The 27,175-nt window shown below is 42.0% G+C and overlaps 1 protein-coding gene across 5 annotated transcripts in view; it reads right to left on the reverse strand.

Moving 5' to 3' along the window:
- Fyb1 (FYN binding protein 1) overlaps window positions 1–27,175 on the reverse strand; it is a 141,301-nt gene that overhangs the window by 41,836 nt on the left and 72,290 nt on the right. For all 5 annotated transcript variants that reach the window (XM_076551834.1, XM_042261473.2, XM_042261474.2 and 2 more), the window contains exon 3: window positions 5,812–6,001. In XM_076551834.1, coding sequence (XP_076407949.1) covers window positions 5,812–6,001 — 190 coding nt within the window. The remainder of the gene's footprint in view (window positions 1–5,811; window positions 6,002–27,175) is intronic.

Raw genomic sequence — 27,175 nt, forward strand, 5'->3', positions numbered from 1 at the left:
TGCTCACTGAATCCAGAGCCTGTCATTTAGCTACACTGGCTGGTCGGTGAGCTTCGGGAGTCTACCTGTCTCTGCCACGTCAGTAACGCTTCCACCTCCTCAGCGTTGGGGTTACAGGCACATGTGGCTACACACAACTTTTCACATGTGCGACGGGGGCAAAATAGAGGTCCTTATCTTGTGTGGCCGGCACTTCCCCACCTGAGCCACATGTCCTGGTTAGCTTAAATCACCCCCTTGACCCAGCTCAGAGTCATCTGACATCAAAGCCCGGATTGAGCAATTGCTTAGATCAGAGTGGCCTGTGGGGGTGTCCCTAGACAATTATCTTGATTTTTTAAACTGATGTAGGAGGGCCCAGGCCACTGTGTTTGACACTGTCCCTAGGTAGATGGTCCTGTACTATATAATCAAGCTAGCTAAGCACGAGTGAGTGAGCCAGCAAGCAATGTTTCTCCATGGCTCCTGCCTTGAGTTCCTGCCCTTCCTTCCTCCCGTGATGGAGAATGACTTGGAAGGATAAGATGAAGTAAGCCCTTTCCTCTTCCAAGTCGCTTTGGGTTCGTTTTCTAGCACAGCCACGGAATGGAGGTAGAACAGAGACACTGCAGCCTCACCTTCCACTCCTTGAAAGCCGCGTCGTCGTTGGGGACGCATGCTTTTTCCTAACTCGTTCACGCCCGCCAACCTCGATAGGTCTCTCATTTGCCTTCAGTGCATCCAAGGCACTTTCTCACTGTGTCCTTTTGCTGGTCCCTCAGTACGCCTACTTTATCCCTTCTTCCTCTTTATTCTCCTCTGTCCCCGTTTTCCCCAGGCATGTCCAGACCCAGAGTTTTGTCTTTTCTGTTTGTACTCCTTCCCTCTCTCTCCTCGGTCAACTTACCAGCCTTATCACTTTAAGTATGGGATATATAGCCCGATGTCTCTCCTGTCTATATCTTTATAATCAGAACTCTCTCTCTCTCTGAAACTCTCCAATTGTCTCCTCAGCTTTCCACTTGAACTTTAAATAGTACTTCAACTTTTCAGAGCCATGACTGCTTAAAAATAAAACCTTTTAGATTTATTCATTTTACTTTTATGTATATGGATGCTTTCCCTGGGTGTGTGTATACATTCAATGTGCATGACTGTTGGAGTCCATGGAAATGGATGTTTGTAAGCAACCATGTGGTTGCTGGGAATTGAACTCACTTCCTCTTCAAGAGCAACAAGTGTTCTGAACTGCAGAGCGATCTCCCCAGTTCCTAGTCATAACTTACTTCCTCTTCCCCCCAATGGCTCACCTGCAGCCTCCCTAGGTCATTTGAAGGAATCATTGCCTCTCCGGTTACTAAGAGCCACCAAAGCTGTTGGAGCCATGAATGATCTTTATTTTGAGTTTTATAACTAAATCCAAATTCTGCTGTCGCTCCCTTCAAAATTTATCCACGGTGCAGACATTTCTTGGCCCGTCCCCCGAGGGCAGCCCATCTTGGTTAGGATGCCTCAAGCGCTGGCATGCATTTCTGCAACACTTAACTAGTTCTCCTGCCGCCCTTGACATGTGCCCATCTACTTCAAGTGACTTTAAAGAAACACAAGTCAAATAACCTGGTGGTGCTGTGTCCCCACCCGCAGCGCTTCTCATCTCAGGGTGACAGCTACAGACGGTCACAATACATGGAGCCCTACATGAAAGGTTCTTTTCCTATGGCCCCTTGCTGCCTCTAGCGTGGTCCTGCTAACCTCCTCCTTAGCCTTTGGACTCTTTAGGCCTCCTCTATTCATTCTCTCTCTTCCATAGCTTTATGCCCAATGCCCATGTTTCCCTGCATCTTCGCTATCTCCCATCTCTGTTTAAAGTTGTGACAGTCTGTAATACCCTTCCCAGTCTTGCTAACTCTGTTCAGCATTTCTTCTCAATAGTTGACATTTGCTGGCCACTCCAGGGACTTTGACCTGTTCGACTGTTCGTTCCCCTTTCTCCAGCCCTCGCCTTGTATAAAGGCAGGGAGGGGTCTCTGTTTTGTGCAGGATATTCCCTGAAAGTCAGTCGAAAGGACACAGAGGAGTGACTCAAAGATTCATCGAGGGAGTATTGGAAAGCCAGGGAGCTCTTGGACGTGCATTTTGATTGGTGGGAGAGCAGTTGCAGACCTGCAGAGCAGCACTTGGGAAGCATCCATGGAGACATTCTCAAGCGTGGGGCAGGAAGTGCAGAAGCACCTCCATCTTCCACTTTTCTACCTCGAACCCAACCCTACATTTCCTGTCAACTCTTGAGCCTGAATGTGAAGGTCCATTTTGCTTTCATTTCTTCTGTGTATTTATCTAACTTCCCCTTCCATAGGGGAAATTTTCTAGTCTAGATATTTCCTCATAGTGGAATTTACTGATGAGAACGTTAAAACTGTTGACCCTTCCTCTTTTGAAGAGACAGATTAGCTCTAGATATCCTTAACTTTCCCCCTTTCCTGCATATGATAATTAGCTTCCTAATACTCCAAGCATAGCTTTTCCAGGTAATGTAAAACACCTAAGGCCCTGCTATTCTTTCCATTTTTCTTCTGGGTGAACTTTTTTTTTTCCAGTGACATTGACACATCATAGATGAGTCACTAAGAGGGGTCCCCAATATGATGGTAATTGAGATGAAGCAAAATTTATTACTATCAGTGAACTTTGTATATAACTGATGGAAACAGTATTGCCTCTAAGAACCCGAGTCCTTTGCCTTCTTTGTGGTTTCTGGCAAAGCTGGCATACTGCCCAGCATCCCATGCTCTAGCATGACTTTGGATACCCTTTCTTCTTTTACAGCCTGTTTAGGAGAATTATTCTGACGGATCCTAGAGATGAGGCTTTTCAGAGAGTTAACACAGCAGGCTCAGATTTGCTATGTTTTTAGAATAAGATGCTCGCAAGGCTGGCCTGTGACATATACAAGAATACATTTTCCTTACAACTATACCCCGCAGTCAAAGTGGTCTAGCTGATAAAAGCAGTTTGCTGTGTGAGACCTTACCAACCACGTGACTGATGTGAATGCTTGCTTTCTGTCTTGGGCGTCTGGTCTTCTGGCAGTTGTCAGGTCCAAGGAACCTATGAGAAAGCTCCCCTGCTTCCCATGGAAACCTTATAGCTCCTACCGCCTCTGATCGGCGTCTGCTGAATGCTGCCCAAGACACCCACTGCATTTTCATAGCAATCCTCGCTATGCCCTTCTCTGGTTTGCGGCATTGCCTGGAAGCCTATACTTAGCGCCACCTGCTGGCTGTCCCTTCCCTTCTTTACTTGATTGAAACTGGTCTCTCATGTTTCTGTACACTGAGCTCTGTGAGTCCTTTTAGTGAGCCATTAGAGGTCTGGGTGGTCTGGAGGACCCCTGAAGCAGTAGATACAGTATCGAATACCATTTCTTTCCTTAACGAGATGATGACTGGCTTCCAAGCCTTTTCAGTTTTCAGAAGTCATGTTTGAGTCATTTGTGAAGATTCCATACTACAACTATGCCATACCCAAGAGGCTTCGCTGAAGCTGGTGTCTGGGACAGAGCTATATAACAAACTTTAGAACTATCAGGATCAGGGGCCCACTGTGGTGACACATGCCTGCAATCTCAACACTTGAGAGGCAGAGGCAGCAGGACCTTCATAAGATCAAAGGCCACCCTGGGCTACGTAGTGAGTTCTAGGCCTGCTAGGGATGTACAGTGAGGGTTTGTCTCAGGCAAAATAAAACAAAACAAGTAAAATGTAAAATAAAAATAAATACATGAAAAAGAAATTCTGAAATCTTAATTCAAGGGGTTAAATTTACCAGAGGATGAGAAAAATTAGGAATAAGAATATGATTTTATACACGTGAAAACAAATATTTTGTATGGAAATTGAGTATTTAAGAGAGCATATATTAGTTATTTTAATATGGCTAATATTTATTTAGCCTTAATATAGTAGTAGGCAGATGTCTTACACTTTGATTTGGTAACAGAGTCTTCAAACAAACATCTACAGACTCAAATGCCTGGAAGGGTGTAATGTTAATATGCATACACAGAGCAGCAGGTGATAAGATAAGACTCACCAAGCTGCTCATACATCCTTAGTTACTAATTTTAAACACCTATGGAAGTATTATGAAGTGAAAAATAGTCACGGGTACTCATAATAAATGGGTTTTCAATTTATTGAATCCTGAAGCACTTAAGGAAGATCTCAATATGATTTTGTAATTAACAAGTTCTACTATGTGAATTATGGACAAAAGACGAACTGTATGGTGTGTGTGGGGTAGCCTAAGGTGAAGTCAAATTACACTATCATAGTGGACTATCACAGTACTGATTAGTTTTGTGTCAGCTTGATGAAGCTAGAGTCATTAAAGAGGAGGGAGCCTCAATTGAGAAAATGCCACTGTAAGATCCAGCTGCAAGGTATTTTCTTAATTAGTGATCAATGAGGGAGGCTCTAGCCTATGGTGGGTGGTACCACCCCTGGGCTGGTAGTCCTGGGTTCTACGAGAGAGCAAATGGGCAAGCCATGAGGAGCAAGCCAGTAAACAGCATCCCTTCATGGCCTCGGCTTCAGCTCCTGCCTCCAGGTTCCTGCCTTGCATAAGTTCTCGCTGCTTTTGATGATGAACTGTTTTGTGCAACTTTGAGTGAAATAGATCCTTTCTTCCCCAAGTTGCTTTTGGTCATGATGTTTCATCACAACCATAGTAACCCTAAGACAAGTTGGTACTAGGATAGGGGAGTATGGCTATGACAGATGTGAACATGTTGTTTTGGAGAGGATTGTGGAAGGACCCTGGAACTTTGGGCTAGAAAAATCATTGCATGTTGAAAGCTCAGAGTTGTCCTGTAGGAGCTTGGAGGAAAGCATGCTGAGAGCAGTACAGATGATGGAGGCCTAGGTTGTGACATTTCAGAGGGAAGCAAAGACTCCTACTGGGATTTTTGTGTGAAGAATCTGCAGTCCTGGTTAGCTGGAGCTGAAGAATCGGCTGTGATTAATGAGATACCAGAACTACTCAAGTGAAACCTTTGCTTTGCTGGGATATTCAATGCTGGTCAGCTGGAGCTGAGAAATTAGCAGCCATTAAGAAGAAACCAACACAACTGAGGTGAAATATTCTGGTAACTGTTTCCTGAGGGTCAGCACACAGAAGCTGTGTTGCAGAGTCCCACAAGGTTGTGCCTTGTGCTGGCAGCTGAACTTGGTAGTGTTAAGAGTCACCCAGGTGGTGCTGCTTTGGAAGGTGTGAAGGTTGTGGAGAGTAGCTGAGGCTTGGCACTGTGTGGTGGGGCTGGAGTCACTAAAGAGAGTCTAGGAGAGGCCGTTTGGCCAATTGCAGCAAAGAACCCCAGGGTTTTGGAGATGCCAGTGTCAGGGGATGACCACCAAGAATAGCAGCGGCAATGGAGCCAGCTGGAGCCAAGAAGACAAATGTGTGTGCTGCAGAGGGCAGAGCCGAAGAAGTGACCCAGGCCCTTTGGCCCAGAAGATCATGAGTGAATCACAGACGACTAGACATTGAGTCATTTACTCTGTTGGAATTTGGTTTTGCTTGGTTCAGATTGTGACTGTACCCCTGGTTCTTCCCTCTTGAAGTAAGAAAGTATGTAACTTAATTTTGATTTTTACAGATGCCCACAGTTGAAAGACTTTGGACTTTTAAAAGAGCCTGCCCTTCGCCCTGCCAACTAGCCCATTAAAGTACCACAGAAGTTTTCTATAGATCTTTTAGCCCCCAGTCACGAATCATTTGGAAATCCCTGGGCAAGACACTGGTGATGAAGTTGTAAGATGCTCTTTTACTTACTTCAGGTCAAGGGGAGGCTTAATGTTCCTGGGGGGTAGGCTTGGGACTGGCTGCTGTGTTGGGTGGGATGCTGGCAGTGGCGGCTGGATGGATGGATGGGCTGCTGGAGGTGGGGGCTGGCTGCTTGGATGGGATGCTGGAGGTGGTGGCAGCGAAGTCGTTGAGTAAGGTGTCTGGCTTTTGCTGGTACCTAAGAAGAAAAGGGTGGTAAATGAAGACAAACCGTCAAAATATAAGAACTTATTCTTCCAAACATGCAGGAGCAATCTTGGATAGAACATTAGAAGAAATATACCCCTTGTTGAGTGAGTGCTTTAAAGTGTCTACTATTTTATGTGTATTACCTTTTCTGAGCTTTTCATGAACCTTAGTTTTAACACTCTTGACTCTGTGAACAATTCTACATCAACTGTATACCACATCCTCCATGAGTTTACAAAAATACTTTATTTTTTTCACTGGGTTTGTGTTTTAGACCAAAGAGATCTAGTATTGGTATCGATTCTCACAAGCAACACACTTGTTTTTGAGAAGCTCTTTGAACTTTTAACAAATTATATTTTGTTTGGGCTATGTTTTTAAATGTGGAAGCTCATTAAGTCATTCCATAAGTAAATCATATACATTGTTAAAATTATAATGTAGATATTAAGGACATTAAAGAATGAATTGCTTATATTCCCACCACCTAGCAATGGCTACTAAATTGCATGTAGTTTTGAGTATTTTGACGCAAATGCATGACATCTGTCAGTTCCAGTATATTGTCTCTGTTCAAGTCTTCTAATATGATGTTGTTGTCTTTTATTTTATTTTTATTTTTGAGACAGGATCTTGTTGTGTAGACTAGGCTGGCCTGTGACTCACAGAGATTCACTTGTCCCTGAATCTTAGCTAGGATTAAAGTAATGTGCCAATACACCCAGCTCTGTTGCTTTATCATACTCATCCTGGAATTTCTCTTTGGCAGCAATATGATTCTGATATAATAAGAGAATCTTCTGTGGCAAAGAATGCGGAACTGAAGTACACGGAGTTAAATCCTAGCTTGGATCAATTACTTCCTGTTTACATTTATAAAATGGAGTTAACAATGATGCCACCTTATAGGGTTCTGTGGGATGTTATGGCCCAACATATATAAAACACTAAGGGTAATGTCTGGCAGGTAAGTTCAATGTTTTATTTTTCATTTAATAAATTTTTGTAGAATGCCTACAATATGCCAAGTTCTGTCCCAGGTATTAGGAACACAGCAGAGAAAGATCAGATAAAAATTTCTGAGGAAATATATAATAGTTAAATACATTTAATTCACATAAACTGTCATATAAATTGTGATATGCACAGTGAAACGTGGAAACACTGTATAACTGAGTGTGACTGGCATTCTCTCTAATTCTACATTAATAACCTGACCATCGTAGACTGGAACTGGACTATGGTAGATTGAATAAGCACAAGTTTTTTTCATAGAAATTGAAAGCACCAGGCTTCACTCATTATTTTCTTGACTCTTAATTTTGAGGAAGTGATAGAGAAAATGCTGGCAATGCAGTTTAGACTTAAGTATGCCCCTTCTCTAGTTATCATATTATGAATAGTATAACATCAAGGAAACTTTTTTAGTACTTAGCCAAATACTTACAGTTATTTTCTAATCCACCAAAACACCCACTCACCTATTCACAAATGAATGAATTTCTCACAGATAACTTTATTACCTTATGTTTGCTTACTGATTAACTGAAAAGATCAAGCACCAATTCGGTGGGTGTTGTTCTCACTCATTGATTACATCAATAGACTGGCCACCAGATACAACTGGCAACAGGGGATTCCAAGCAAATGTTATTGGTTTTCTTATTTGTATGTCATGTGCTCTTCTTCCTTTCTGCTGGTAGCATTTACTACATGAACACCAGCACACAGGCACCAGCTCCCTTGCTGCCCCTGACTGTTAGTAGTTTTTCATGAGAACGTATGGTTAAACATTTGCCGGCATGTCTCAGCTATCGCCTAAAAAGTTCTGCTGGCCAATGGGGGAGTTATACAGTTGTTTCTGTCCCTTTCCTGCTTGATTTGACTCTTTTCCTGTTGCCTAAATCTCCATTTACTCTCTGGCTTGATAGTTTATGCTTTAAGATGTTTGTGCCGCCTACTTCTCTTCAATATGGAGTTTGCGTCTCTTACCTTCCTTGCTTTGGGGTGACTTTTTTGAGAGGAAAAGAAAATGCCATCTTGGCAAATGGGTTCATTTTACATCAGTTTAAACATTGGTGCAGTTTCCCTTATTTATAGCTATGTTCCTTTAAAATCCTTTAATCTATTCACTTCTTTGTCTATGTTTTACATAACATTTGCTTGTTCTTACCCACTTCTATGATGTCTTTATTAGGAAGATTAATCCTGGGGCTCGGTGGTTAGCAGTATGTATTGTTCTTGTAGATGACTTAAGTCTAGTTCCCAACACCTACCTCAGGGCAACTCAAAACTACCTATATCTCCAGTTCCAGGGGATCTAACAGCCTCTTTTAGATTCCATTGGAGCCTGACTTTACACTTGTATTCACACACATATGCACATGCACACACACACACACACACACACACACACACATACACACACACACAATCAAAAGTAAAATTAAATAATTTAAAAAAGTGAGTAGTAATCTTTTTGCTTCTCACATGGACAAACTGAATATAATTTTGCTAATTTAGCTCTTGCTTCTGTCTGCTCATATTTTTAAAAAATATCTAAAACCTACCTTGACAATAAAAGATGTCTGAATAACCTTTGACGAAAACACAGCGTTCTATCAGTTTGAAAGTATGGAAGGGGCTGACTCAGACTGATCAACACTTTATCTTAACTAATAATCTTATAGGACCCCGTGGTCCATGCAGTCTTGTTTTGACTGACATGATATTATATGACTCACAACTATGCTTATTAATTTGAAATTCCTCTTTCACTAGAACATAAATATTAGATTATTAGGCAGATGAAAAGATGTTTTGCTATTTTAATAAGTAAATGATTTGTAGCCAAAGAGAATAAACTGCTGTGAATGAATATTAATAGACCGTTGACTACATATGAAAACGTTTATTAACCATCTGTGACATATTTCACAGAAAAGATTTTGGCAAGCAGGAACCATTTCCACATGCGACTGAACTAAGGACTGGAAGTGAGAAGTTACAGACAAGGACTAGGCAATGTCAAATCTTTTGAATTGGAAGCACTGAGGGAGGGCATACTTAGAAACCTCCAGGCCTGTCTGCCTGTACCCAGGCTGGTGGGCCTTTCTGAAGAAGCATCTGTTGTAGACACTTCCTGTTCTGGTTGTCTCTTATCCACATGCTGTCCATTGGTTGTAGTAGCCAGAGTCATTTTGGAAAGGTGTGCTTGCTTTTCTGTTGAACTCGGAACAGAAGCAGGTGAATTTCAGTTGCTGGCAACCTTGTGAGCCAGCGGGAAAGGGCTTGCCTGAGAGTGCATCAAGGCCAGAGGAGGGCAGGACTTAGAGACACCGAGGAGGAACAGACTGGGTTTGAAATAAAGATGGCCATTGGGACATGGTTAAAAATGAACTGTAAGACTTAATGACGAGAAGGCACTAAGATAACTAACTGTTAGCTGTTCCTACTCCCCATCATATGTTAACATCTTCCTGTGCACTAGGAAGTAGTGGTGAAATGTTTTGCTTGCAAAGTCTATGGTCACTTTCAAATACTGCAAAAATTAATTTGCATGTATGAAAAATGATTCTAAAGCAAAGCCTCTTTGTTTCCCTGGAGGCAAAGAAACAAGTAGACTAACCTCAATATATATGGCTGACTCTGATATCTCAATCTTATAGGCGTTATGAAACATAACTAATTTGAGATTCTCAAAAAATGTTTTCTTGTGTTAGGAAGAGTATAGGTATTGAATTATAGTGAAATACAGATATATATTATATATTATATTATATTATATTATATTATATTATATTATATTATATTATATTATATTATATTATATTACATTGGCAGGAAATGACAGAGTTAGAATTCATTCCTCAATTTTAACCAGGAACCCTGTTAGGCATTGTACATACATAGTTTTACTTATGTCTTATAACAGCCTTCTGGTATATGCTATCATTTAGTTTCCATTTAGTGTTGAAAACTGTCCAAGTTCAAAGTCGGTAAGCAATGAAGTGGAGATGAACCATGGTCACTTTCTTATTGTGTCTCTGCCCTTTCTGCTATGTTCTCCTGCTTTTCTTTTCTTTTTTTTCCCTTTCTGACTTTTTCTTTATTTTTTTCTCTACATCTTTTCTGGTGTTTTCCTTCTTTCATTATTGATATTTTCCTTCTACTCACTTTATTTTTTCCCTTACACCTTATATACCTCAGCAAAATCTTTCAAGCAATATAAAAATTACAATGTGGTTAAATTCTATTCTTCAAGTAAATGATTACAATGAATACAAGTAAAGAACAGAATGTTTTCCATATCCATAACATTATTGAATGTTTTGCATATTACAGGTGAAAAAGAAGTTGTCCCAAGAGCCCACATACATTCATGTCCAAGGAACTTGTTATAGATTAACAGAGTGTGAGCAAGCAAGGTGTTTTTCTCATCCAGTTCTTTTGCTGAGAGGCTGTTCTCTGTGGCTACCAAGAAAGGACCAATCATTGTATTATTTATCTCAAAAGGTAATCTTATAAGAATCTTCGAAGAATAACAAATCTAAACTTTTACATATAAAAAAGAGCCAGTCACCTCTATTTTAAATTCTCAGGGTGCACACCCACTCATTAACAGTTTTTTATATAAGGAAGCTGAGGGTAGACATGGACACATGGAATTTATCACCATCTTTGATCACCAACCAATCCTAGCAAGAAAGGAATGTCAGCCAATAATAATTGGGCTGATTTGTTTTTGATCCCTAACCTTAATGAATCGATCACTTAGCTATGTGTCTTTGTGAACTTTAGAGTGTTTTCTTTTTTTTTTTCACCTCAAAGCTATTTGACAAAAAAAGTCAGACTACCACCATCCCCCACCAGACTCAGAATGTTCTCCTGCTTTTCACAGGAATAAAACTGAATGGGGGCGCCGGTCTCCTGGAGAGTCAACAAATGTGTTAGCAAGGCCCCTCACGCTCCCCCACCCCCATTCTCATTTGTCCAGCACAGATGAAGGAGCACATGGGAGGGGACTGGACTCAAGGCTTCAAGAGGAGACGAGGAGATGATGGACATCTTGATAAATCAGATAGGAGCTGTAGCAACTGATAGCAAAAACAGAAGAGAAATAAATGTGTCTATGGTAGGAAAAAGATTAAGAGTATTACAGAACATTCTAGAACGTGGCTTTTAAGAATCTAAGAAGTTGCCACTCTTATCTAACTTTTTTTTTTTTAATCCTTTCAAAAGTTCAGAAAAGATCTTGCACATGTAATCTGCCTCTGCTTTAGCACATCTGGCTGGGAGGGGACACTGGGGCCGTTTTGTCAAAAGGAAATGAATGAGAAAAGTCTTCCATGAGTCTGAGGTAGTTCAGTGTTCTCTGGCCCTGCCCTTCAGGGTGATCTCAGATGATAGTAATGCAGGATATCTTATGTGATGAGATTAAAATGTATACATAGGAAAACAGAATCTTTCTTCCCAGATTAATTATGCTTACTCCTGGTTCTAATGGTAGAAAATTTTAGAAGTGACTAAGAATTGAAAGTTTAATTCTCTGCAAATCCACCCTTGTATGTACTGAAACAATCAGATACCGCATTCACATTCTTGACTTTTAAGCACACCAGAAGAAATTTTCATAAGCACCTGAGTGGTTCATAGAAAGAATATCTATACTGGAGTTGGGACTTGGGCTTGCCCAGAATCAACATTCTTTACCAGTAGCAGCCTTAAGACACAGGGCAATTTATTTTGGTCCTCTGAGGTTTCATTTGGTTTTGTATTCCCAACTTGCAGAGTGCTAAGAGATTTTGAAAAATATGAATGCCTGCCCAGCACATAGGTGTGTAATGCTACCTATGGCCTGCCCTGGAGCCTGGTTCTGCTGTGGTCTATGGGGCAAACACTTGAGAAGTCTTTGATGGTATAAAATAGCACATTTAAATTGCATTTCTATAGTTGAGGCTAAGGAGTGTGAATGTGCTTACAAGATGTCCCATCTGTATGAGTATGAACATCCCTAATAAGCATATATTAATTTATAAAGAAATATAGCATCTTATTGAGATAAGCAGCTTGAAAAGCAGATATTCCCTTTTATGATTTTATTTGATAGAATATAAAACACTATACCGAATATAGGTACATAGGCAGGTCATGCTGCGTTATGTAAAAGCACTTTTAAAACATTCAGAACACACCCAGCAGCCTTCAGGGGTAAGGTCTTGAAACCCCTGCACCTTAGCCTTAGCGAGCCTGGTTTTACAATATTTTTGTTTGCCTTAATTTAGTGTCTTCTGTTCTCATCTTCAAAGGACTTGTAAACTGTAGTGCGTGGGAAACTTTGCAAACCAGGTTAGTTGAACACGGAGCACAGGAACTATATTAGTAAGAAGGCTTTTGATTTGAAAGCAAAGTGCCAAGAAATTGATAACCAGCTTAGAAGAGCCCATTAAAATGGAAAGAAAAGTAATAGTGAAACCTCAGTGTCACATAGGTAGTCACTGCCAAGTTAAGATGGAGGTGAAGAGGGAGAGCGTGAAATGATTCTGAAAGGAAGCCAATCTGCGGTCACATCTTCAGCTCCTCCTCTTATCCATGACTTTAACATCCATGGTGTCCAGTTATTGTTTTGAATTTATTTTTAATATTCAACACTTATTTTTTTGTGTGAATATGTCATGTCACACATGTGGAAGTCAGAGAAGAGCTCGCAGGAGTTGGATCTCTCTTCCACCATGTAGGTAGGTCTCAGGGACTGAACTCACCCCTTCAGGCTTGAGGGCAAGTGCTTTTTCCTGATCATCCATCTTGACAGTTCCCCCCACCCTTTAATTCTTAGAAAATTCCTTTCCCAATAACAACTTTGTTGGCTATTCAACTATATATCACTATAAAGGAAAAGTATTTTTGCTAGTGATTTTATTTTCAATACATAAAATAACATGAATTTCAAATTTTGCAGGAATTTAAGAGATGGCTGATTTTGCATCTTGCTCTTTAAAAAGGGATGTTAAATATTAATTAGCTAATATTTCACATTTAAAAAATAATAACTATTTAGATACTTTAAGAAGAAAGAAAGTCCATATATAAGATGGATTCTTTGTTAGATACTTGTAGATGACAAAGCATTGTTTTGCTGCTCTATGAACTTATTTGGGGGGAAGACAGAAACTCGACGTCTTTTCTTCTACTGTGAAAAGTTGTTTTAGGGCCAGGGAGAGAGCTCAGTGTGTTTGGGTGTTTGTTGTGCAAGCACAAAGACCTGTGTTTAAATCCCCAGTAAGCACAGAAAACAATTGGATGTGACTGTGAGCCCCTGCAGGGCAAGAGAAGATGCTGGGAATTGCTGGCTGTCAGTTCAGCTCTTGCCAGATTCAATGAGAGGTTCATCTCAAAGGAACAGAGCAGGAGAGGGAGAGAAGGAGAGAGCAGAATAGCCAATGTCTTCATCTGGCCTCTGCCTGTGTACAGAAACATGGATGCCTATAAACACATGTGTACATACGTCACATACAACACACAAACACACACAAAAAACTGTTTTAAAAGAGTAATTATAACAAAAAGCACTATAACTCAAGTTTAGGAATCTGATGAACAATTTTGTTTTTGAGGGAATAATAAAACCTTAGAAATCCTTTGAGGACACTTTATGAAGAATATTGATGTTATCTGCAAATATAGCATCCACATGCAGAAAAGGAATAAATCCTGTGTTGTAGTGGTAACATTCTAGAGAGTGGTGCAAACCAAGGCAGAAATAGACATCTAGACTGTCTGGAGCAGTTGGGCCAGAGCATGCTTTTGACCAATAGGCTGACAGTGTGTGCCTGTGGAGCTCACAAGACATATGCCTGGTTATTGTGGGAGGCCACTACTGGGATAAGTATGTGAACAATAAGCCAAGGTCTTCCCATGATATCTTCCAGTTTTTGAGGTTTGTAACTAGTAAGCTAAATAAAACAATGGAGCTAAACGGGTAAACAAGAAATCCTGTCTATGCAAAAAAGTACACTTTGGGTCTATTCTAGTTGAGTATCCTTTTCTACTTCAACAAGCTCAACTTTGACACATTTGCAGTTTTGAGGCAGGATTTTTCTAAGTATCTCTGGCTATCCTGGAACTCAATCTGTAGACCAAACTGACTTGAACTCAGAGATCCACCTGCCTCAGTCCTCTAAGTGATACATTTTTTTTTTTTGAGTAAAGAAAGAGAAAATGTCTACTAAGGGAATTTGCCTGACTAGTGGTTTATCCAGGAAGGCTATTTACTCCTACTACAACTGTGGGGTTTTAACTGGGATGGAGTAGATCATCAGACCAGGCAAAGCACCATAAGCATTGGCAAAAGGACCATCTAGAGCCTCCCTCCAGGCCTGGACAAAGTGTGGGTGCAATTCTAAAGAGAGGTAGATGAAGGGACAAGAAACTAGTACAGTTAAGGGTTAATCACAGGGGCAAACTGGACAAGGAGAATGGACTCAATTAAAAAGTGTTTGTAACTTCTAATATGGAAATGACTGCTGTTGTCATTGTTTTGTCTGGGAGTTTACCGCTGTAGAAAGGAGGGACCCCGAGTCAAAAGATACCACAAGAGGCCAGCTTACAAGTCAAGACCTAGAGAAGAGAATGCCAGGGAAGACACCAAAGAGAGGAGATGAAAGTACAAGGAGCAATGCAGTGCAGAGGGAAGAGCTGTGCAGTGCAGAGGGAGGGGCAGTGCAGTGCAGAGGGAGGGGCTGTGCAGTGCAGAGGGAGGAGCTGAGCAGTGCAGAGGGAGGAGCTGAGCAGTGCAGAAGGAGGGGCTATGCAGTACAGAGGGAGGGGCAGTGCAGTGTAGAAGGAGGAGCTGTGCAGTGCAGAGGGAGGAGCTATGCAATGCAGAGGAAGAAGCAGTGCAGTGCAGAGGGAGGAGCTGTGCAGTGCAGAGGGAGGAGCTGTGCAGTGAAGAGGGAGGAGCTGAGCAGTGCAGAAGGAGGGGCTATGCAGTACAGAGGAAGGGGCTTGCAGTGCAGAGGGAGGAGCAGTGCAGTGCAGAGGGAAGAGCTGTGCAGTGTAGAGGGAGGAGCTGAGCAGTGCAGAGGGAGGAGCAGTGCAGTGCAGAGGGAGGGGCTATGCAGTACAGAGGAAGGGGCTTGCAGTGCAGAGGGAGGGGCTGTTCAGCACAGAGGGAAGAGCCTGCAGTGCAGAGGGAGGAGCAGTATAGTGCAGAGGGAGGAGCTGTGCAGTGCAGAGGGAGGAGCTGTGCAGTGCAGAGGGAGGGGCTATGCAGTACAGAGGAAGGGGCTTGCAGTGCAGAGGGAGGGGCTGTGCAGTGCAGAGGGAGGAGCTGTACAGTGCAGAGGGAGGAGCTGAGCAGTGCAGAGGGAGGAGCCTTGCAGTGCAGAGGGAAGAGCAGCAGCGCTGAGCAATCAGGTGACCTGAGGCTCCACATTGGGCAGGTCTCGCCCCTCTTTTTTGCTAACAAACTAATAAGTGTTTTCAGTTATACAAATAAGCTCTGACTCATTTCTGGATACAGCTTTACAAGAGGAGGTAGAATTTCTCATGACCTCTTATAGTCCCCTGTCCTCCTCTTGCAAGGCTAACCACTGCTTAACTTTGCAGGGCTTTTTCTATGCACGTTCTAACCTCTGTGTGTACAGAGACACCTATCTGATAACAAAGCCTACACAGCCTGGTGTCCTGGACATGCTGGTGTATATACTGGGTTTCTCTCTGTCTTGGTAACTGTGCCGGAATAGTCTATGATACAGACACCCAACAGTTTGATTAGCCTTTCCCCACTGACTGCTAACAAAGCTGCAGGGAACATCTACCTACATGCTTCCCGGTACATGCATGGAAGCAATTCTTTTAGAACAGCTATTTTCAGGTAGAATTGCCAAGAGTAAGGATTTTGCATATTTTATGTCAGCTCAGGCTCTGTCACAAAGTCCTCCTTCAAAGTTTCCACAACGTCCCTCTGAATAGGTGAGACAGTTGAATGGCTTGATCAGTTTGGGAGGCATCTAGGCAGTGGGACCAAGTCCTGTGCTCATTGCATGAGTTGGCTGTCTGAAACCTGGAACTTATGCAGGGACACTTGGCTTAGTCTGGGAGGAAGGGACTGGACCTCCCTGGACTGAGTCTACCAAGTTGATCACAGTCCTCGGGGGAGGACTTGTCCTGGAGGAGGTGGGAATGGAGGGTGGGCTGGGGGTAAGGGGAGGGCGTGGGAGGGGGGAGAATAGGGGAACCCATGGCTGATATGTAGAACTGAATGATACTGTAAAATAAAAAATATATATCACAAAAAAAAAAGTTTCCACAACGTAGACTTGCTGAAGGCCTAGCTCCTTCTCTCTCCTTGTATATTTAAAAAATTATTTTTCAAGTGTCATTCACATAATCAATCTTACTTGGCCTGAGCAAAAATGCAAGAAGTCCTACTTCAAACAGTGGTGAGGTAATCAGAGTAGCCAACAGAAATGCCCATCACCAGCTCTCAGTAGACTGTCTATGAGCCTTATTCCTTCCCTTTATCCCAGTCCCGGTGAAGAAAATCCAGTCAAGTTAGAAGTGGATTGATACCAATTTTAGGCAACTAAATCCCATAGGCATTATCTTTTGTACCATAACTCTGTACTGTAACAGCTCTCCTACTGCATTTCATTTTTTAAATATTAGTAATTTTTCTGGGTTTTTTGTTTGTTTGTTTGCTTATTTGTTTGAGCTAGCCTTTGGCTTCTGTACATATGCCAAATACACTCCACCCTCTCTCATGCCCTGCTCTATACATACATAGAACAAACACATAGATAATTGTATAGGAAATTGAGGGTCTCTAAGAATATACAAAGTTCTGAGATTGAAATAAACCGCTCTATCCTCACGCTTCTATTTCCTGTAATGCTGGGATTACGGATCTCTCATGACATGGAGCTTAAGTCTATGTTTGAAAGTTCATGACAGTATTTAGCTTTCACTTGGCCTAGTTTTCATCAACCCGGGGCAAACAAAGGTGCAGATTCATGATAATATCAACATATTTCACTAATTTTATTTTTAGGTGGTCACTAGAATGGTACCAGATTCATGTAGCAGGGTTGGCAAGGTGGCTTAATAGGAATGCTTTCTGTGTAAGCATGAAGATGTGGATTTGAATCCACAGCACTCATATAAAATGCTTGGCATGAGTGCATGCACCTGCAACCCCAGAACTCTGGAAGATGGAGATAGGAGGGTGGCTGGAGCTTGCTGGTTACTAGCACAGCTCCAGATTCAGTGAGAGACTCTGCCTCAAAGAAATAGGGAAGAGAGTGATGGAGGAGGTCACCCAGCATCCCCCTCAGGCTTCTGCACATACACTAAATACACTGCCCACTCTCTCATGCCTCTCTCTATACATACACAGATAATTGTGTAGGAAATTGAGGGTCTCTGTGGATATACAAAGATCTCATATAGACATAAACTGCCCTAACCGCCCACAGTGCAGTCAGATGTATCAACTGCATATAACGATATGGCCACCTCAAGCAGGGCATGGTGGCTCACACCTGTAATCCCAGCATCGGATAGACTGAGGCAGAGAAATAAAGAGTCCTGGGCCTACCTGATCTATCCAGCAAGAATCTTAAGCTAATCTGTCATTAAGTTATAAAAATTAGCAATGTCACATTTACTGTTGGTCATCTATATAAAGTCCAGATATAAATGGTGTATTTCACTGTAAAATGGTGAAATTAGCATGTAATTAAAAGTATTTGATAATCATTCATACTAATACTCTATCCCTCATGCCCCTTACCTCTTTTCTTTCATTTTGTTTTAGAGACAAGATTTTACTGTGTAGCTCAGGCTGGCTTCGAACTCACAATCTTCCTTCATCAACATACTGAGTGCTAGGATTACAAGCATGCTCCACTATTCTCCACTTCCCTGTTTTGTTCTCTACATCCAATAAATGAGGAAATTATTTGCTGCTTCTTCCCCCTTAACTTCTCTGGTTCAAGCTTTGTCATTCCTTATCTAGACTACAACAGCCTTCAGGTAGTCTTTCATTTGTTTAATTATTTATGTTTAATTTAGTGTCTGTGTACGGGTGTAAACATGGGACATGTATACAGGGGCTTGTGCATGTGTATGCTCATGCATATGGAGACCAGAGGTTAGCGTTTGGGTGTCTTACTCAGTTAGCCTCTAACTTATTTTCTGAGACAGGGTCTCTCACTGACTCCAGAGCTCACAGATTCTGTGAGACTGGCTGGGCACCAAGTTCCTGGTGACTTGCTTTCATCTGTCCGTCTGGCCCTGGGATTATAATCACATCTGTGGATCTCAATTCAGATTCTTGTGCTTGCATGTCACTTTGCCAACTAACCGTCTCCACAACCCTAGCCAATCTTTTTGCCTTACTCTCATTTGCTTACAATTTATGTTTGACATAGAAAAAAAAAAAAGAGCTCTGAACTGCAGACCAGACCCATAGTACTCCTTATCATAATGGCTTCAGTGTCAATTGCTTCAATTACAAATTTCAAACTCTGATCTAGGATCCATAGCATTTGGTTGGTGCGTAGTGCTCCAGACTCATCATTAGTCATGTCTTGATTCCACCCACCTAAAATCCCTTTCTTTGGCTACATCAAAAGAGTCCTTGTATCTTCAGTCTTTAGACTGTATCATTCTGTGTGTGATGTTTACAACACTTTCCAATTTTGCTTATTTGTTTACTTCTATTCCTCCAACTAGAAGTTAATTGTTTATAGGAGTAAAAAACCGTGTATTTCATTCTCATTGTTGTATTTCCAGATGTAAACACATAGCAGGGCCTCAGTAAATGTTGAGTGAATACATGAATAAGTGAATGGTTCTCTTACAGAAAGGAAGAGGACACCACATTCTGCTGGAGATAGCCACTCTTACTTTGAACAACAAAGTTTTACTATAGTAAATTATATTAGGCAGGTTATTGGATCTAAATCTATGGCAGTGGTTTTCCTAACCTGGCAGAGGGATTCCAGTTCCCAGTGCTCTTGGATACAGCTCAGAGGTCTTGCTTGGAATGTCAGAGAGTTCTAGTGCAAGTGACCTCTGTGGACCTCACTGGGAGACTTATCAACTTTGTTGTCTCCTTTTGTGAAGCAGAATTGTCCCAGTCAGGTGACAGTAGCATCACTAATATGTAGAACTATAAATTAAGGTATAAAGACGTATTTTAAGTAAGCTTTTCAAAAATAACTAAAAATAACCCGGAAATAACATTTGCCCATTTTATTTCACTGTACTAAGGATAACAGATCTCAAATTCTGGGCCCATGATTGGCAGCATCCACGTCAACTGAGAACTTATGAGACAGGCCAAAGCTCAGGCCTATTGCAGACTCTCTGATATAGACACTCAATGTCTGAGCCAGTTGCATTGATCTACAGGTTCTCAGGAGGCAGACACAACACACACACACACACACACACACACACACACACACACACACACACACACACACACAGTGAGGTCTGAGCAGCAGTTCAGTAGTCCATGGTGTTTTACTCAAAGTTCCGTATGAGAATGTTCAAGTCTACGGGAGAAGAGTAATTCCATGAAGTGTCTGCACTGCAAAAATGTGTAACTGGCTGCCTAAGCCTCACCACTGCCCTCTCTTCCTTCTTAAAAACGCCTACTTTTGACCCTTTAATTTTCTTTTCAGTTTTTATAATTTACTTTTCCTTTTAGAGTTTTGTACATGGATATTGCATTTAAACTATTTTCACCTCTCTCCAAATCCTCTGGTGGGCCCCCATCTTCTCAATTTTTGTGTATTATTATTGGGTGTATATGATGTGTGTTCGTGGAGGATGGGTACACAAACATGGTGATGTCAGAGAACAACTTTCAGGAGCTGGTTTTCTCCTTAATGCTATGAGATCCAGAGATTGAACCCAAGTTGTGAGGCTGTGTGCCAAGCCCTTTTACCCACAGATCCATCTCGCCAGCCCACACTTTTCACTCTTAGGAATACAGTATCGATCGTTTTCTGACCTTTTCAGTTAGGATTTTACTCTCTGAGAGTTCCTCTAATTATCACCTGCCCATCCTATAAGAGACAAGACATCTGTAACTAAAGTAAGAGAACCCAGGGATCATGAGGAAAGGAAGCCCTTTGAGGATGCTGCAGCATTACCCTGTTGGTAACGGGGATGGGGAAGTGAGAGGCTGGGTTGGGGGAGAAGATGGGGATGGGGAGAGTTAGATGACTGAGGGATAGTAGATTCCAAGACTGGGGAAAAGAACATAGATCGTTACCCTTCTAATGTTGACATCACTTTCATATGTCAGAATAGAACCAGTCAGGTGTATTCATTGAGAGAGGAGATGGTCCTTTGACCATGCTCTATACTGTTTGTGTAACAGATGACTGAAGAATGAATCATGGCACCCAAGGACTGAAAGATCTTGTCACTTTGTTGTTCTAGTAGTTTTTATGGTGTTTGGCAGAAACAGTACTATTGATTTTTCCTGGAGTCACCTTTCTGCTTCCGTATTGGACTTTGAAATACAGCGGAAGAAGATAATTTAAATTTAGGAATACTATAACATAGGATAATCCTTTAAAAACATCCTCCATTCTCCCCAAAGATAAGAGATCCAAAGTCTGGCTAAGAGCAATGATTCACTCAGATACAAAGCCTAAAACCAGAAGATCAATGATAAAATTCTATTTTCCCTGTTTTAGTCTGAAGCATTTGTTTTGTTTGTTTTCAGCCATGCCAGGAAGCCAAAAACACTTTTTTCCAGTTTGTTTCAAAGCCTTTGTAGTTAAACATCTCCCTTTAGTAAGCTTTTCAGCAGCATCTCAATGATGAAGGAAGCAACAAGCTCAAGTAGAAAAGAAAATCAGTAGCTGATATGCTAAGGACAAATGCAGACAAAACTCTTTCTGTATGTGACCATCTCTCTCTCTCTCTCTCTCTCTCTCTCTCTCTCTCTCTCTCTCTCTCTCTCTCTCTCCCTCCCTCCCTCCCTCCCTCCCTCCTTCTCTCTCTCTCTCTCTCTCTCTCTCTCTCTCTCTCTCTCTCTCTCTCTCTCTCTCTGTCTGTGTGTAGAGGAATACTGATTTCTTTATAGTTACTGCCATATGTGTCGCTTGCTCATTCTTTGGTATGAGCCACTGAGTGCTGGATGACTCGAGGGATAAGCAAGGTTGATCACTAATTTCCCAGGAATGAGAATTGTTGCTAGTCACACCTCTGGTTTGTGGGAGAAGGAAGGAAAGAAACTATAAGTTAGGAGGAGAGAACAGAGTGGAAATTTACTACATTGACTATTCAGCCTGTATTTTAAGATTTACTTTATTATTTACACTCTCTCTCTCTGTCTCTCTCTCTCTGTCTCTCTCTCTCTCTCTCTCTCTCTCTGTGTGTGTGTGTGTGTGAATGCATGCACATGCATGTGTATGTAATATGGTTAGCAAGAAGAGCTGACTTAAGTTGCCACCATTCTGAGATGAGATTGTCTTGTGTGAAATGGAGTAAGTGGGCGTCTGGTGTATGTCATGAGGGGTTTCTTTCCATCTCATTGGGAAACACCCCATTACTTGTGGCTTATAACAAAGATGTGGCTGTGAACATGTATAGGGTTGATGTTCTAACTTCATACCAGGCTAAACCCTCTCTCTGCCTCTTACATGCATGGTCCCTGCTGTGTGTGTGACATTTCTAAGAGGTTTTAGATGACAGTATTCTAACTTCCACCTCTTTTTAGCCATGAAGGACGCTGGTCATGGAGGAGTCTCAGACTTCACCTTAGTGGGTCTGATCTGTGACAGGACAGTCCCAGTTTCTAAGGAAGCATTCAGAATCCCATATGTGTGTAGGGGAAAGGTCGCTTTCAGTGGGCTCATGGGACAGTAAATGCTGCTAGCTTCCAATGGTAAGAGTTCAAGGAATCTAAAATTCCTGTCATGGACAGAGTTATGATTTACGAAGAATATAGTGTGGCCGTCTAGAACACTGAGCAGCTCCTTTTGTGTAGGAGATGCAGAGGCATGGACTGCTGCAGGGTCAGGTACCTGGGACAGATCAGCATGCTTCAAATATGGCATCCCTTCTATGGGAGCTCACTCTGATGCCCCACAGTGGTGTCTTCACACTTGTCCTGGGAGAACCTCAGGTCATGTCAACATCTCTCCTAAGAACAGACATAGAGGGAGCCACACGGCCACTTCTGTCATCAGCATCATTCGCACAGGCAAATCTTTTTTTTTTTTTCCCCAACATAACATTTTTATTGATTCTCTGGGAATTTCCCATCATGCACCCTGATCACACTCACTTCTCAGTCCTTCCACGTCTGTCCCCCATTAACTACCCCTCTCAAAAAAAAAAGTGAAAATAAAAATAAGAACAAAAAATAAGGGAAAAAAATTCAAACAAGTTCAACTTGTGTTACCTATATAGTCACTGGAAGATGGTCAAACTCTCAGTGGCCAGCCCCTTCGGCAGAACTGAGTCCTCCCCGGGCCCCCCCCCTCACACCCCTGCCGGAAGCCATCAATTGTGGAGGAAGTACTACATTTCTTTTGCTGCCATCTGAGGCCCTGATGACGGCCAGGTCTGTGCTGCCACCATGGGCCAAATCTAGACTCTTAAGTCAATTTAAATATTTCAGAACCCTCAGCTCTGGATGATCAACACAGCCAGTCTTGACGCTGACTATCCTAACGATTATCATTACGTTAGGAGTGGCAATCTTTAAGGTACTACACATTGTTCACCTCTCAAAAGAGTCCCAAAATGTGGGGAAAGAAAACAAAGATCATAACCTCAGAGTTTTTCAGAAACGAGGCTTGTCGTGAAAGTTAAAAGTAAAAATAAAAATAGCAATACAGCTTCCTGGTTTTCTGATTCAAGATTCTGATTCTAGTCTTTCTGGTTTGGCTTCCCAAGCCCATTTTAACCGAGGTGGTTTAGGCTGCTGAAGGCAATGGCGCATGGGTGAAACTACGAACAGGTTTTACCTCAAGAGGCAGGCATAGGCTCTGATAGGCAAGAGGCCCTCCTAATTGCCAGAGTCGGTAGTTAGGATCTCAATCAGGCATTGCACACCTGTGGAGGAAGGCATCCGCACATCTGTATTTGGCACTTCTGACCTGCAAGAGGTACTCCACCTCTGGACCTTTGGCCCTGAAAATGGAGGAATGTAGCTACTTGATGACTCTCATTATTTCCAGGCGGTCTGGACTCACACTTAATATTTAAAGCCTTCTTGACTTTAGTAACATTACACAGGCTAGAGGCTAGATACCTGAGGGCTATGGTTATCCTCCCAAATTAGTTGCCTTTGTTGCTACCTTTTGTACAATGGTGCTCCTGCCCACCCAGGGAGGCTTTTATTTCCTTAGGGGAGCTAAAAAACCTAAGAGGTCTATGAACTCACATCTTTTCAATGTACTGAGCTTTAGTTCGGAGAGACTCCTGGGCAGTGATCTAATTCAACTTTCTCCCTTTTGAAAATGAGAAGGTGATTGAAGAATTTACTTGGTCCAGTATCTCCTGAAATTGATATGATTGGGCCCGGAATGGAATGTCCCTTGATATTAAACCCAATTACATTATCCAGTTTGACAGCTTCGGGCTGATCAGATTCTGTCTGACTGATCATTTTCACACTGCTGGGTGCGGTAGAACCAGGGCATCATTTAGAAAGAAAGGAGTTTATTTTTTTTTCCCTCCCAGTGAGTTTCCAGACCTTGCAATTGCTGTACTTCACATTTTGAACTTGAAATGTGATATCTGATAGATATGATTTTGAACTTCAAATCCAGGACATTCTGCATGGTGACCCTGGTGACCTTGAGGTTGGAGAAGCGTGCGCACATGCTTTCCCATAAGGTGCCTTGCAGCTCTCACTCTGAACGAGGCTGCAGGGCTGTCAGCCGCTGCACCAGTGGCCACTTCCTACTTTACACGGTGACATATTTTTTCGAGGTTGTCCTCAGCTTCCCCATCTCAAGCAAATTTAAGGTTAAGAACAATGACTGCAAGTTCCTTTTTATGTTTCTGCTCGGAACAATCAGAGGGCTTTCCTAGCAGATTGTAAACCATTTGTCCCTGGTGAACTTGGACCATAAGCATTATCCATTAATCTGCATATTTCTCATGTGTTATTAGCCCTAGGTTTAGTTCCGAGGGACACTGGTCCTACTGAGGTATTTTTAGAGAGGAAGAAAAAAAAGTTCTATGGGCAGTTGTGATTTGGAAATTGCTGCAAGATAGCACCGTCACTTTGATTATCATAGGTCTCAGTACAGTCATGGTTTTGTCTGAAATGAAGTCTCCAAAGTCTCCATTATCCAGGATGCCCTGGACTTGCTGCATAGCCCAGGCTGACATTGACCTCACAAGATCCTCCTGCCTCAGGCTCCCAGGTGCTGGCACTACAGGTATGTGCCAAACAGTGGACCCCTCCTTTGTGTCTTAAAGACCTTATAATAATAATAATAATAATAATAATAATAATAATAATAATAATAAAAACAAATTTACCTCAGCTTATCTTGGGATTTTCCAAATGTATTTTTCTTATAGAACATTTATTTGCACAAGTATTCCACAAAAATCTTTAAAAATTTTACTTAATTTTTTGTGTGTGAGGGAGGTATTTTGCCTGCATGTATATATGTGCACCACAGGAACGCCTGATGCCTGTGGAAGTCGGAAGAGGGCATCGAATCCTCTGGAACTACAGGTATGGATGGCTGTGAGCCAGCATATGGTGCTGAGACTCGAACCTGGGCCCTCTGCAATAACAAGTGCTCCAAATTGCTGAGCCCTCTCTTTATCTCCTCTCATAAAAATCTTAATTCTGAGATAAGAACTAACGTTTTTCAGTGTGTATCATATATCTTAGAGTGTTTTAACAACTTATGGGCATGAGGTTTCTTAAAGGACCAGGTATCCTAATATAAACCTAGACTCTACAAAATGGCAGGGAGTTTAGTCTCATTCTAGAACTCATGCATTTGGCTAGGTAAGTCACATGACTTCTGAGCCTTGGTATCTTTGTTGAAAAATGGAGAGACTTGGAATAGCCTGTAGTATAGCGTGGGCAGGACAGAAGACCAATATTAGTTGTAGACTATCCAAACGCAGTGGAAAACTATGAGTGACATTTAAACTTCTGCCTGTAGCAACATGAAGATGAGCAGGAAGTGCCGCCATTGTATTTCATGTAAAGAAGTTCCTTATTAAAGCTTTAAAAGGGTGTCATCTTGGAAATTTACCATTAGCTGTATTAAAATAGTTTTGCCTTAAAATTTTTATTTCATTTATTACATTTTGTTTTTGACACAGGATCTAATGTTATAGCCCTGGCTGGGCAGAAATTCTGGGGACTAGGATGTCCTTCCCATCACTGAAATCTACCTGCCTCTGCCTCCTAAGTGCTGGGATTAAAGGCATGGGCAACCATGCCTGGCTTGTTCTCACATTTTAAAAAAAAGTAGCTGGGCGGTTGTGGCACATGCTTTAATCCCAGCACTGTGAGGCAGAGCCAGGCAGATGTCTGTGAGTTCAAGGCCAGCCTGGTCTACAGAGTGAGATCCAGGACAGGCACCAAAACTACTCAGAGAAACCCTGTCTCTAAAAAACAAAAACAAACAAACAAACAAAGTAACTTTTTGGTAAGTTTTCTCTTGACTCAATTAAAATGTAATCATATGATTTCCTCCCTCTTTTTTTCTACCTCCTACTTGTCCTATGTATCCTCCCCTCCCAAGTTCATAAGCATTCTTTCTTTAGCCATTGTTGTTATTGTAGTCATTTTTGATAGGGACTTAAACATTTCCTGACTCTCCTAGGAATGTCTTTATTTTGGTAAATCTAACATCTTACAGGACACACAGAAAATTGACTAGGTTTGTTTTCTTTTCTTTCAAATCTCCTTAGCCTTGGCTCAGGTAGAATTGGTTTGAGTGCAGTGTTCTGTGTAAATGTACAGTGAATAATATTCTCACACTAGCTACCAAGACTTTGGTAATAGAATAAGAGCCTTTTTAGAGTGCTTCCTATGTGTCGAACACTGTTGTATTCCGCTTAGACAAGTATTTGCTCACTGAATCTCTCCAAAACCTCATGAAGTAAATGGTATCATTGCTTTTACTTTAGGTGAGGAAATGATGCATCAACTTGCCCCATGTCTGACAGCTTCTCAGGGTAGAGTTGGGGTCTTAACCCAAACAGTTTGTCATATGGCTACTGTGTACTTCTCTCATGAGGTAGCTGAACATTAGATTCTGTTTGGGTTCCACTTCCGGCTCAAGGAACAGGAGATAGGGTAAGCGGGGAAAAACAAGGTGAGATCCGAGACCTTCCTTTGCATTTTCAGGAAGTATATACAGAGGGCTTTTCTTTGTAGTAACAACTCAGACCTCACTGCTTCTCCCTTGGACACTGTAAGGTATGCAAAAGGTCCCCTCCACGCTCTACTCTCCCCAGACATTTGCGTGGGTATCTGTCTTCCCTCCACCTCCTTTCCATGGTCTCTCTCCCTCCCCCTTTTCTTGGCTGGCATGTCTATTTAGTCTTTGCACTCAACATAGGCTTCAGTTCCAACAAGAAGGCTTCCCTCCATTTTCTAGGACTACTTGAGACTTTAAATACTCAATGTCCTGTACTGTTTTTACTTTAGCCCCATTATGTGGCAGTGGAAATGCCTGTTTATTGGTCTGTGGCTCTTATTAGAAGGGGTATGTTAGGAAGGTAGCAATGCACCCATCCTATCTCTGGTGATTGCTAGGGTCTAGCACAGTGCCTAGCATGTTCTTGGTGTTTAATAGATACTTGTTGCCATCCCCTGCTGCATCTTTCCACAGTGGCTTGTCCTGTGGAAAATAATTATTCATCACATACAGGTTCCTTCTTTCTGATGCATGCATAGGTAAATACCTTGGACTCCAGGATGCTCTTGGGAGAAGTGAGGATGGTGTTTCTGTTTGAGGACTGCCTCCCTGACCCTGTTCCGTGTTCGTGCGCCCGCCATCCCTCTCCTATCCCTAACTAACTTCATTCTTGTTCCTTTCCTCCCATCCTTATATGTATGCAGGGGTTCCTTGGCATGAAACCATAATGGGCCTATACAGTTGTGTGGGTGAATTCTCAAGGAAGTCTGTCCTGGGAAAAT

This window comes from Peromyscus maniculatus, chromosome 15 (assembly GCF_049852395.1).
Source record: "Peromyscus maniculatus bairdii isolate BWxNUB_F1_BW_parent chromosome 15, HU_Pman_BW_mat_3.1, whole genome shotgun sequence".
Taxonomy (NCBI): domain Eukaryota; kingdom Metazoa; phylum Chordata; class Mammalia; order Rodentia; family Cricetidae; genus Peromyscus; species Peromyscus maniculatus.